The sequence below is a fragment of the Eumetopias jubatus genome, unplaced genomic scaffold (genome assembly GCF_037043125.1).
Source record: "Eumetopias jubatus isolate StellerSeaLion01/CBP00866 unplaced genomic scaffold, mEumJub1_p1.0 scaffold_7, whole genome shotgun sequence".
NCBI classification, from domain to species: domain Eukaryota; kingdom Metazoa; phylum Chordata; class Mammalia; order Carnivora; family Otariidae; genus Eumetopias; species Eumetopias jubatus.
The window spans coordinates 107,295,125-107,308,395 of record NW_028274813.1 but is presented as its reverse complement, the minus strand read 5'-3'; the positions used below and the strand labels follow the sequence as shown (position 1 = coordinate 107,308,395).

General features: G+C 43.6%; 1 protein-coding gene across 7 annotated transcripts in view; it reads right to left on the bottom strand.

Moving 5' to 3' along the window:
* IQCH (IQ motif containing H) overlaps nucleotides 1-13,271 on the bottom strand; it is a 201,492-nt gene that overhangs the window by 22,608 nt on the left and 165,613 nt on the right. For 6 of the 7 annotated variants that reach the window (XM_088024875.1, XM_088024876.1, XM_028100290.2 and 3 more), the window contains one exon: nucleotides 3,433-3,600. The exons of the other annotated variant lie outside the window; for it this stretch is intronic. In XM_088024875.1, coding sequence (XP_087881001.1) covers nucleotides 3,433-3,600 — 168 coding nt within the window. The remainder of the gene's footprint in view (nucleotides 1-3,432; nucleotides 3,601-13,271) is intronic. 7 annotated transcript variants of the gene reach the window in all.

Below are 13,271 nucleotides of genomic sequence, written 5' to 3'. Positions count from 1 at the left end.
TTGAAATCCTTATGTAATAAATCTCTGCCTGAAAATTAATCATGTTTATAATATTCTGAGAATTAATAACACCCATTGCTCAAATCATTAACTTAAAAAAGGAGCTTCCAAAATCTGTTCTCGGCAGTGAGGGACCACAAATAAATGAATGTTTGATAAAATAATCCAAGTAGCAGTTTAACAAGCGTAAACTTGAATGTGGTCGCAATAACACAGAACTATTGTTTAAAGGTTGGCAGAGGCTGATGAGGTTCTTATTTCAGTTACGAAGCAGGCATCCACATGCATAATGAACTCCTCTCTGAATTATTAATGTGTTGCTTATTTAGCCTCATCTGTCTGGAAGATAATGTATCCTAACTCTAATGAGTGATTGGTTTTGTACATAATTACAGTAGCAGCAGTAGTGGGGAAATGTGTGCCTTCAAAGAAGGAGTTCTAAAAATAAAGTCATCACATAAACTCTGTTGTTGTGGCATTCTATCAAAATCAAACCCGAAGCATTTGAGAATTCATAATAAATTACAGGAGACAGAATCATTATTAACATCATAATTTAACACAAAAGGTTTTACTTAATCATTCATTACAGATCATGTGCTGTTAAAATGCTTATAAATGATGTGGGCTGTTTTAAGAGGTTTGCAGATATGGTCCCTTTTGGCCGTTTGCCCACCTGTAGCGCGGAGGGTCCACAGAGAGAGAGGAGGAGTGAAAACAATTGAAAAGGATAGTGCTTTATCCTCATTCTGACAGAGTGTTAATTAAAAGTTTAAAATGTTGTTAGGTAACTTGTTTTCTTTTCTAAAACATGCATCTTTGGGACTCATCTGACTTGGTTTCTGACTTCAAGTGGTTAATTGTGGAGGACACTGGGGCAGAAGCCCCTGCACCTGGCCCGACTGGCTCTAGATGACAGTTCTTTGCCACCTGTCTCTGACTTGGGACAAGAACTCTTTGTAGAGCCCAGAAGAGTCTTTGCTTCCCCCCTGCACAGCAGATTATTTAAAGGAATAGGCTCAAAGCAGAAGCATTTTGTAGGCATTAGTCCTGAATGCGCCCTCTTTATCATTGTGGGTACGTTGGTGCCTTTCCTTTTTCTTCAGTCTTCAAAGGGGGCTGTCAGCTGACTGATTATAAACCTGATGGCATCACAGCCTATTCACACTTGTTCAGGAAGCTTTGGTTTGGTTGTAAATTGCATTGTGTGTGCAAGTATGGATGCTTCTTTTAAAAATGGCCTATCCTGTGTGTACGCATGCATGGAAGCCCACGCATGCACACATGCACAGTGGCACCAGGGTGAGAACATCCATTTATCTTTCTAAAGCCACAAGCACTTTCAATTTATCCATACATCAGAAAACCTGCATAGCTTTTCTTTAGTAGTGATTGTAGAGACATTTGAATTATTGAAGATCCTAATGCTTCCCTCTTGAGTGTAGGCAATCCCTAGAAGTGTTTAAGAGTCTTGATCACAGGAGAATTCCCGTATGTTGCCTGTAGCTAGGATTGAAACCTACAGGCAAGATGGGGAAAATGGGAGAGTGCTTCTAATTCAGAGTACAACTTCTGCTTATAGCCTTCTGAAGCAACATCCTTAAATGTAGCAAATTGTCTTGGAAAGTCTTGAATTGAATACTAACTCAGCTTCCAGCTTCCTTTTAGAAATGGCATGGAGTTAGGTTTGCTAGGCCACAAGGCTCAAGTTTTACTGCTGTCCTCCATCCAGCATTGAACTTAGGGTCCTGTAGGTCCCTTTAGTGAGGATGGGGGCCACAGGTGGAGTTGGACTTGGTTGATTCTCAGCGAGGTCCTGGGACCTAACTAAAAGGGACCTGTTCTCCTCCCCTGTCCAACTCAGCTTCTCTCTCTCTCTTTTTTAAAAAAGATTATTTATTTGAGAGAGAGAGAACATGCGGGCAGGGGGAGGGGCAGAGGGAGAGGGAGAGAGAGAATTTTCAGTAGGCTCCAGGCCCAGCACCGGGCCCAATGTGGGGCTCAGTCTCACAACCATGACACGAGCAGGAATCAAGAGTCGGACGCTTAACCAACTGAGCCACCCAGGCGCCCTCCCCCCCCTTTTTAAAAAAAGATTTATGATTGATTTATTTATTTGAGAGAGAGAGCATGCACACAGGGGGAAGGGCAAAGGGAGAGGGAGAGACCAACTCTGCTTCTCAATAAGCAAAGAGATCAAGGGGATTCCAAAGAGGCTCAGCAGACAGGCAGGAGATACTGCTCTGAAAAAGTATCTCTAGGGCACTAGTGTGGGTCCTATTAACCACTGAAATTCCTCTTTTATCTGTTTGATATATTAGCATCTCAAGTAGATGTTCATTTGCCAAAAGGGTATGAAGCCCACTGTAGGAGAGGCAGAAGAAACCGTCTGGCAGCAGTCAGAGCAGCTGTAGCCTGAGCCCCTTTCTGCTTCCATATTCCATGTATATAAAGGGCCATCTGGTCCACTAGACCCTTGTTCTCCCTTCCCAAAACCAACCGACCTAGCTCACTGTCACCATGGAGATTTGTATTTTGTTGCCCTGGGTTCTAAGGTTGGTAAACCTCAACCAGCCCCAAGACTGCTGGATCCAGCCACCCTAGCAATGGGGCTAGTGATGAGATGGGAGGTTGGGGCCGCAGAAAGAGGCAGATCATGAAGGCCCTCCTTCACACAGCTGGGAAGCTGGGATTTTCCTGAAGATGACAGGAATCATTTCAAAATCATAAGTAGGGGAGCAACATGCTCAGATTTGCTTTTCACCTTGACCATCTTGGCTGTATGTATGGTTAGGCTGAGGGGAAGGACAGCAGGTAAGGAATCTTAGTGAAGAGCAGAACTAAGGCAGTGTCTCTGTGGAGGGAGAGGAGGGGTCAGAGTCGAGGCTAGCAACAACATGAGCTGGTGTTGACTGGATGTGGGGGTGGAGGTGTCCCATCAGTCTCTGGCAGGACCTACCATGAGGAAGTACAGGGGGAGGAGAGATGATGAATGCAGTTTGAGACAGCTTGACCCTGAGGACTCTAGAGAAGTTCTGTAGAATGGTGAATCTGGGAGTCTGGAGCTCAAAAACAAGATTGGGGCTAGAAAAATATGGGTTTTGTCAGAAGTTGCTGGTAATTGAAGAACTTGTCCAGGGCTTGGGGAGATGAGAAGAAATGGAGGGAAATGTCCCAACAGACCCACCCTTGGAAAAACCTATGCTCTTTCATCCCTCCAACATGGTGCCTTCCCTTTCTGGAATGCTCTCTCCCCTTTCCTCTGGCCAATACACTTGTACTCCAGAAACCGGTTTTGGAGAGGCTAAGTGACTTGTCTGAGGTTCTTTCTTCTCTCTATACTCAAAGAGTTGGGCACATAGCCAGAGCTCAGGAAGTGGTGGTTGAGTGTTGCTGAACACCATGGGGCATCAGGAAGCATCTGTCGCTTACCGGCACTGAGAGGGCATTAAGGCAGCTCATTTTCTTCTCTTTCTTGGGAACAAAGGGCACTTTCAGGGCGCTCAGACTGCAGTCCAGATGGCCGTTGGTCAGGTATAAGGTGAGCTGAGTCAGGGCCAGCTGGTCACTGTAGGAGAGGCTGAGGCCTGTTGCCCACACCTGATTAAAACAGGAGCCACAGAAGTGAAGGTGAGATCAACAACCTGGAGAGAAAGCTCCAACCAACCCTAACCAGCCCAAACCATGTCAGACCCATGACTGAGTGGAGTAGATGTTTTTGCTTCTGTTTCTACTTCCTTCAATTGAAGGACAGAGCCTCCAATCTGATTCTAATTAGAAGATTGAACATTCTTATGGGAAGTTACAAAAATTAAAACACCTGGCCAAGGTAATCTGTTGGAGATGCCCCATTCCAAAAGGCTCATGGGGACTTTGATTCCCCCCTGTGGTTTGCCATTTTTAGGAGAAGGAAGATGACACTGGTCTTGACCCAGCCAGTCCTTACCCTGTATGAGTTCCCCAGTTGTGCAGTGTTTTCTGTTGAGAAAAATGAGACTGGACAGAAGCTTCAGAGGATGGGGAACTAAAAAGGCGCAGACAGAAGGGAGAAAGAGGGAGTGAATAGGAGAAAAGGGCAGTTTGCTTTGATTTCAGAAAAAGCAGTGCCAGGAAATCTCACTATGAAACTTTAGGGACACTCATGATTGGCCTGTAAGTCTTAGCGCTCCCCCCATTTGTCACGAGTGTGGGAAAGTCATTTTGCCACCCCAAGGTGCTACAGTATCCTCAACTGGGAAATGAAAACTGTGGGAACACCCACCCTAGCTGAACAGCAGGGCTATTAGAAGAATACTATGATGCAATAAAAATTAAAAGACTTTGAAAAATAGACCTATGTGAGCAATAAGTTACTGTAAGCCACTCAATAACTACGTAAGTCCATTAATTCCTTTGACAGATATTTACTGAGCATCTACTATAAACTGGAGATGGCAGAAGTGGGTCATGTGCTACCTCTCTCCTCTCCTGAGGCAGACCATCAGACCACCTAATTGCCTGTCCCCACTCAGCCCCACACTGAATACGGAAGCACCCCCAGAATCATCCCCAGTTCAATGCTCAAGGCTAGTGAAGGCAAGTTCAAGATGATTGTGCTAGTTACTGGAGAGTCAAAGGTAGATGGGCACAGGTCCTGCTGCCAAGGAGGGGAAGACGGATGCATACGTATTCAGTCATTTACAACACAGTGTAATACTTGATATAATAAAGGGATGGAACAAAGTACTACTGAGGCAGAAAGGACAGACTGAGTTTGTCAAGCGAAGTCAGGGCTGCATCACGGAGAAGGTGACATCTGAGCTTTGACAAGCAACACAGATATGACTGGCTCCCATGTATCAAGTACCAAGTGCCAGGTGCTTCCCAAACATCTCAGATCTTTATAATAACCTAAAAAATAACAGTCCCATGTCATAGATTAAAAAAAAACACAGGTTCAGAGAGATACCTAAGTCCACACAGCCAGGAAGTGGCAGTGCTGGGATTTGAATCCAGTTCTCTCTGGCTCCAAGTCCGCCCTCTTCCCATTCCCTGCTGGTGGAGATGGCACTGATCCGGGCCCAGCCATTCCTCAACTGTACTAGTTTCCCAGTCACATTAAAAGCTGAACTTGCAGCGGGTGAAAACATGCCCTTGTTTACTATAATCCATGCCATGAAAGTGTCTTATCGAGAAAACATGAAGTATTGTATTTCTGGAGTATACTGTAATTAGCAGTAATGCATTTTCACTGTAGGAAGTTGGAAATGAACACATTTTCATGAAGACTTGATTAAACATTTTTTCCTCTTAGAAAGCCTCCATGCGCCCCACACACCAACTCTATATGTTAAAATACGTAGTACATCTGCCCTAGAGTGGACTCCTCTCAAAAATATCTAGCAGTGAGTGACTTGAGTAAGCATTGAATGTAAATGGCATCATTATAAGGATATTAAGAGGTCAAGCTGTCAAGGCCCCTTGCTAAACTGAAGCTAATTTCAGGAGTCATGTTTGCACAGTAATGCCCTTTTATAATAGCAAATAAATCACATTTGCAACAATTGTTAAAAACTAACTGCCAAGTTATCTGTTGCAGTTGTAAATATCCTATTTGTCAGCTTAAATATTTCCTGCTGTATGGCATCGAATGCAAATCAGATGGGGACAGCTACTCTTTCTTAGTAGGAGAAAGTAAACTTGCTGTCCTTGCATGTCAGGCATTTTTTTTTTTCCAGAGCTCCTCTTTTGATGTTTTCATGTCCTTGATAAAAGGGAAATGTATATAACAAACATTATTAATATTTATGTTAATAATACTAATGTTTGGGGGATGAGGATTTTTTCAAACTTAATTCCAGTATAGTTCACATACAGTGTTACATTAGTTTCAGGTGTACAATATGGTGATTCGACGCTTCCATTCATCGCCTGGTGCTCATCATGACTGGTGCACTCGTGGTGATCAGGATTTTAATGGGGGGGCAGCACCATGTGGAGGAATAGTGAGGACCAAGGAGGCACCCTAACTCTGGCCCTCCCAAATCGTGTAAATTTGACCAAGTTATTTAAACCCCCTCAATCTCAGTATCCTTGAGTGCGAAAGGAGCAAATGATAGTACCTACCACACAGGGCTTTGAAAACAAAATAAATGCACCTAAAATTGCCTTACACGTGACAAAGTTCAGTACAAATGTTATTTCTGATTACTAAGCATTTGCTTGAGGAGTAGGATCTTAGGAGACACATTTTCAGTTGCCTTTGTGGCTATTAGATTGCCCCATTTAATAGCTGTTTTCCCCATCCATGATCGACGTACTCAACCTCACAACAACGCAGTCCAGTGGGTGGTTAGATTTGGGCAAGTTGGTATTACTCTGTCTCCATTTGACCAGTGAGGATACTGAGATCAAAAAGTGACTTCATGGTTTGCTTAAGATTATAGAGCATGGGCCAGAACTCTGTTCTTTCTAGAGCCCCAGTACTTTTGCTTCCCTAGACTGCCCTAAACCCTTGGTTCACAAAAGAAATAGTAGAACAAATTTCGTTAAGCCTTTTCCTCAACAGCAGGCTTGCCTGAATTGCTCAGATAATTTTCTGTTCTCCATCTGGTTTTTCCATTGTAGACACCGCCTGAGGCATGCTTGTTTTGCGTATAGGGGTTCCTGTCTCCCCCTCTAGACTGTCAGCCTTTTAGGGGAAGCTGCTGAGTCTTTGTCTTCCCACAGCATCCTGTGTCTGGGGCAGGGCTTGGCTCACAGCAGGGCACATCACCTCTGATGCCTCGTTGTGAACGCCACTCCAACTTTTAAGGAACAGGCTCTAGGTGGGCCTCTAGGATCTGGTTTCAGATTGCAGTGTAGGAAATATGTACTGAGCATCGCCTCTGTGCCAGCCTCATGCTTTCCCACATACCTCATTTAATCCTATTCTTGATTTTGGATTTCACTGTTAACTTTAGAACCTAATCTCTGTCTGCACTCCATACTCCCTCACAATTTAGATGAACAGTGATGTGGCCTGTATAAGGGGCACTGTGAGTGAGGACGGAGAGAAGTGGATGGATTTTTAAATGTTAAGTGCCTTTGATGTGACTTGCAGGACTTCTAATGACTAGCTTGACAGGTTAATTGATTAGCTATGATGGTGAGCGAAAAACATCACTGAAGGTTAGTGTTGGAAAGACCCTTAAAAATCATCTAATACAATCAGTTTACTTTATAAATGGAGTGAAGTGGTTTGCCCTCGGTTTACAGAGCCGGGTATCAAAGGCGTGGGATGAGAAAACAAGATGTCTTGGCTCCCAGTCATAAATCACTAGTTGGTGATTGTTTGACGTACTACTGATGTAAAAATCATTTTGTTAAAAATAACTAGAATGCTAGAGACATTTGCATCAAGGCCTTAAAAAGAATACATAACATGAAACTATTCATCTTAGCATTACTTGTAAGATCGAAAAATTGCAGCTGTCCAACATTTGGGTATTGATTAAGAAGATTCTGACACATCTGAGTGATGGGATAGTCTATGATATCCTCACAAAAGATAACAATTGTGAATAACTTTTAATGGTGTAGAAAGATACACAAAAATAGCAAGAGAAGGATGTAAAGCCATAAAGGCAACATGGCTTCAGCTTTGCAAAAATATACATAGAGAAGACTAGATGAGAATATAATAAAATGTTAACAGCCAGTGGTTAATATTAGCAGAATATTAGCAATAAGTGCAATTATATTTAGACTTTCATGTATGTCCTGGAATGTGCTATCTGATATGGTAGCCACTAGCCACTTGTGGTTATTGAGCACTTAAAATGTGGCTGGTTCGGGGCGCCTGGGTGGCTCAGTCAGTTAAGCTTCTGCCTTTGGCTCAGGTCGTGATTCTGGGGTCCTGGCATCAAACCCCACCTTATTGAGCTCCCTGCTCTGTGGGGAGTCTGCTTCTCCCTCTCCTGCTGATCCTCCCCTTGCTCAATCAGTCTCTCTTGAATGCATGCGCTCTCTCTCTCTCTCTCTCATAAATAAATAAAATCTTAAAAAAGAAATGTGGCTGGTTTAAATGGAGATGTGCTCTAAATGTAAAATACTAGATTTTGAAGACTGAGGAGGTAAAAAAAGAACATGAAATATCTCATTAGTAATATTTTATACTGATTATATGTTGAAATGATAATATTTTGGTTATGTGGGGTTAAATAAAACACATTATTAAGACTATGTTCATCTGTTTTTTTGTTATATTTTTAAACAAGGCTACTAGAAAATGAAAAATTACACGTGGCTTACATTCTATTTCTATTGGATTGATTGCCAAGAAGCCCATTGCAAGCTCAGCAAGAGACAGGGCCGGGTGTGGTGCGGGAATACTGCAGAGGCCCCAGCTCTCTGCTGCTCTGACAGGCCCTCCTGCATCAGGAGACCTGGGACAAAGCGGGCAGAGCACAGGGCAGAAGGCAATTCAGAAACTATGACAACCTCATCAACCTTTAAAAAAGCATGTGAGAGGCAGAAGACAGGATCAGGCAGTAGCAAGCTTGCCCACAATTGTCCCCTTCCCAGGTTCTGCCTCCTGTTTGGGCCACAAGCTTTGGGATGAAAAGGTAATACGCTCCCATGAGGAAGGTATGGGAGAGAGGCCCAGTATTGAGCCCTTTTTGCCTTGGGTGCTCCACGAAGGTGAAGGCTGCCTGGTCTCCCGGCTGCAATGGCCTCTTTCCTGTGACAGGCAGGGTGGATGGGTGGCAGAGCCTACAGATGCAGGCACAGGTACTCAGGCCCACATTTGTGTCTGTCTCCACTTGAAAATAAAGTAGCAAAGGGTCTGGTCTTGCCAACCCTCTCTGATGGGCTTCCAGGTAGGTATGGGACTGACAGACTCATTTATAGATGAAACAACATTTGTGGAAAAATCATAGAATTTCAGGGCTTGAAGGATTCATAGATGTTTTGCACATTCATCTCTAGGTTTTCCTGTTCTTTTTCTACATCATCTTCTTCTTTTATTGTAAGGAGAAGAATCTGAGGTCCGGACAAGCTATGTGGCTTGCTGAAAGCCCCACCCTTGATACCAGCATCTGAGGCAAATATCCCTGATCCTTGGCAAGTTGCCTCTTTGGGCCACACTTTCCTCCACTAATCACTGGGGAGGATAGTCCTGACAGGCCCTCCCTCACTTGCATCCAGCTGCATCTATGAGGCTGACTGGGAATTGTGAAGATTTCTCACCCTGTAGACAATTCTTTAAAAGGCAGATTCTCCAGCTAAGGCAAGTGGGGGATGAAGCACTGAGAATTCACATACCACAGGGATGGTATCAGGCCTTTAGAGCAGGGTGTGATACAAGCTTATCCTCCTCAGAAGCCTGTCTTGGTTAAGGCACAGGTGCACCACCTCCCATGTAGTCTCAACATGACAGGAAATCCACCATTGGGTTCTTTCTAGAGTGATACCAAACCCTCTGTCAGACCCATGTGTCCCCATAGCTATGGCTAAGCTAGAGAGGCCAGGCCACCTGCCCAGCCCCTCTATTTGCTGGTCATCATAGGCACCGGAAAGCCAAGGTTCCCTCTATCCTCACCAGATAGGTTAAATACAGAGCCAAGGCCTTACCACTTTGGAGGCCAAAATCCATTGATGTGACATGATCTAACTTAAAATTTTAAAGGGTTATTCTGGATGTAGTGGGGGGAAGAGGCCACAAGGGGTCAAGGATGGAAACATGGAGGCCACTTAGGAGGCCATTGCAATAAACTGGGTGAGAGATGGTGGTAGCTGGGCCAGCATGGTAACAGCAGAGGATAGGAGAAGTGGTCATATTATAGATACACTTCAAAATTGCAACCTAAAGGACTTTGTTGATGGGTTGGATGCAGGGTGTGAAAGAAAGAGGGGTCAAGGATATCTTCAAGACTTTTGCCCTGAGAAAATGAAAGGATGGAATTACTATGTACCGAGTGGGGTAGACTGCTAGAGAAATAGTTTCAAGGGTAATATCAAGATTTCAGGTTTGGGCATTTTGAGTTTGAGACACTTTTGTTGAATGATCTTCTAGAGGTTCGGATGAGATCACAGGTACCTTTTCTCCCTTCTCAGCTGTAAAATCAGGAGAATGTGCTTGGTCAGGTATAGGGATAAAGCAGAATCCATCCCTGGTAGGGAAGCATCTTTTTCTCTACTATCACTTTTGGGCCTTGGGCTCAAGGCCATCTTTGTCTGAGGAGAGGCAAGGTCTACAGACCTTAGTCTACAGGACCTACAGGATATGGAGCCTTCCCTAGGGGACGTGCTTCTCACCATGTTTAGGCCAAGATGAAATAGAGAAGGGTAGAGGCAGCTTGGTAGAGGAAAGAAGTGACTGCCCCTTGAGGGTAGTGGAGTCTAGAGGGGCCTATGCCTTGAGGGTGGCAGGTGGCTTCGCTAGAATAGCAAGAGAACTGGACCAGAGTTACAGGACCTCACTGGGAGTGTTGGCCTGGCTCTTTGCTGTGTGACCTTAACTTTTTTCTTTCTGGGCCTCAGCTTCCTTGCATGTTAACACAGATCTATCTGCAACGGTCTCTATCTCTGAGGGGTATTGTGAGGATCCAGTGACTACAAGAGAAACTCTATGAGTCTATTACTGTGGGGTCTGGCAGACTCAAATCTGTCTGGACCCTGACTTCTTCCCTGTGTCTCTGCCAGGACAGGCAGAAAAACTCACTTGCTTGGCTCTTGACTTCATTGTTTTTGCCTGCTCCTCAGAGATGGGGAGCACTTTAACCTCTTCTCAGATGCTGTAAAAAACAGGCTCTAGAATCCTGGCTATCATACAGAGAATGTGCTGCCTTAGGTAGCTACTAAGTGATATCTCTTCCCATGTTGACCATCAGCAGACAGCACTGAGATCCCTGTTGTGGTAAACAACATACATGATACTTAATTTTAAAGAATTGGTACATGCACTGTAAGAATTTTCAGTTGATAAAATATGAATGTGATTATGATATTTGGTAAGAAGTGTTTGTATTCTATTTTAAAAAATGAATAGGAAGGCCCAGGGGCCTGCAGTATCTTGGCATGTTGCCACCTAGTGGCAGCTGCTGGGATGGCCCAGTCTCTTGGAGAGGCTAAGGAGAGCTGCTGTCGCCCCATATGGGGCAGTCACCCTGGGGCCCTGATCAACAATTGAGACTCTTAGTATTCATCTTGGAGGCTTTCCCCTCTGTCCCTATTGATCCCATTTATCCTTCTGGCCACAATTTAAACCACAGCTCGACGAGGCTATCTCTCAGCAACCACAGCATCCAATTTCTGTACCACCCACCCTGGACACTGCCTTATATTGGGCGTTTGGAGTCTGTGAGGCCAGAGGCAGCAGAAAATCTGGGCCCTGCCAATTAGTGCTCAGGGCCCAGTAGTCCACCATGCCTAGGGTCTCCATGATTTCCAAAGGCCTTCAAAATATTTGGATTCTGGAAAAAGAAAAAAGTGATACTGGCTCCCAAATATAAAATGAAAACTACAAAGTAACAATAAATGTTTTTAAAATATCGATGAAATTTGCATGTTGGTTAAATGTAACACAACTCATACAGTTATATCTAAATCCTATTCCACGAGAGTGCATTTTAATACATTTGCTATGATGTAGAGTGATAGGCTCTCTAAAGCCAAAAATACTCAGGGCCCAGAGAGGTCTTAAACAATTCTGTCCCGCAGACCTGAAATGACCTCTATCGTTCCCATGTCCCCATTTTATGGATGAGACTCTGGGAGGTGAACGGACTGGCTCAGATCCCTCAGTTAGGGGAAGAGCTGGGACCAAAGCCCGGGTTTCCCGAGTCCCGGTCCAGCTCTTTCCATAACACCTAGTCCCCAGCATTAAGAGTCCGGTTGCTTTGCAGTGCCAGAAGCTTCTCTGTGACTTTGCAAGTTCTTTCAGGATGTGCAGGAACTATATTCAAAATTAATTTGGGGATCCAAAATGGAAAACATTGACATTTAAACCCCCATCATTAGTAGCTCTTTTGATGTTTTTCACTTTTGTTAAAAAAAAAAAACACATACACACAAGCATTTTAATATACTCTTGCCTTTTCTGCTTCCTTTTCCAAGTTACTTCCACTACTTCTATACATTTATGATCCTCCCTCGATTACTTTCAAGACTGATGGCCTAACTAATATTATTTGTATTAAGGTACAGAATTGCATACTCATTTCTTTTTTCTTTTTAAGTATTTCCTTACTTTTTTTTAATCATGAACTTTTAGAAGACCATTTTCTTATTTTGACATTAGGCACTAAACTATAATAAACATGAAAACCCAATTTTTATAACCTATTACAGGTTTCTAGGACGAGTAATTGTATATGCTTCTTCCGTGGCAATTCAATATAATAATCTCATACCGTAAATAGTTATTCTCCTTTAATTTTCACGCTATAAATGTCAAGGCTGATGAATGATTTGCTTAGCTGAAAAGTATTCCTTTAAAGTTACTACAAATAATCTCCAAAAGGCTTTTGTGTGCATTTTCAAAGCAGAAAGCTCTTGCTTGGTAGCTCTCACGGGGGAGGATCCCTGTGCCCAGTCGTGTGGACACAGAAGGTTGGGGTACAAAGTGAGATGAGGATGAGCACACTGCGCTGGACCTGTCAGGGCAGTGAGTTGGCAGCACAGTTTGCCTGTCCTTCCCACTTTCCTTGACATTTGCAGGAAATCAGAATTTTTTTTTTTTTTTTTTTTATAAAGAAGAGCCTCTGTTGCAGAATATGTCGGCAAAGAAACAAAGGCAGTCAGAGCTATGGCCTTGGACTTGGTCTAGTCCAGACCCCCTCAAACCCTGGGCTTGAGGCTGCAAGAGGGGAAGAGACCCAGTCAGGAGCAGAGTTCAGATCAGAGCTCAGAGCTCTTGACTGCAAGTCCAAGGCAAGTTTGTTTACATTTGGGAAATTCCTAAAAAGTAGAATTAGACTGAGAGCAGGGACTCATCTTATTCATATTTGCATCCTGCATAATACCTACCACAGCACTCGCGATATAAGTGTATACTATAAATCTTTGTTGGATTACTCAATAATACATAACACAGGGGAAAATAACACAGGGGAAAAAAAATCTTCCCTTTAAAACACAGACAGGAGAGATACCATGTCCAACCTGTAAGGATGGCCGACACAGTAACAAGTATTGGCAAAGTTACGGAGAAACTGGAAACCCATACATTGCTAGTGAGATTGTAAAAAGGAACAGCCTCTTTAAAAAACAGTTTGGCAGTTTCTCAAAAAGTTAAACTTATGGTTGCC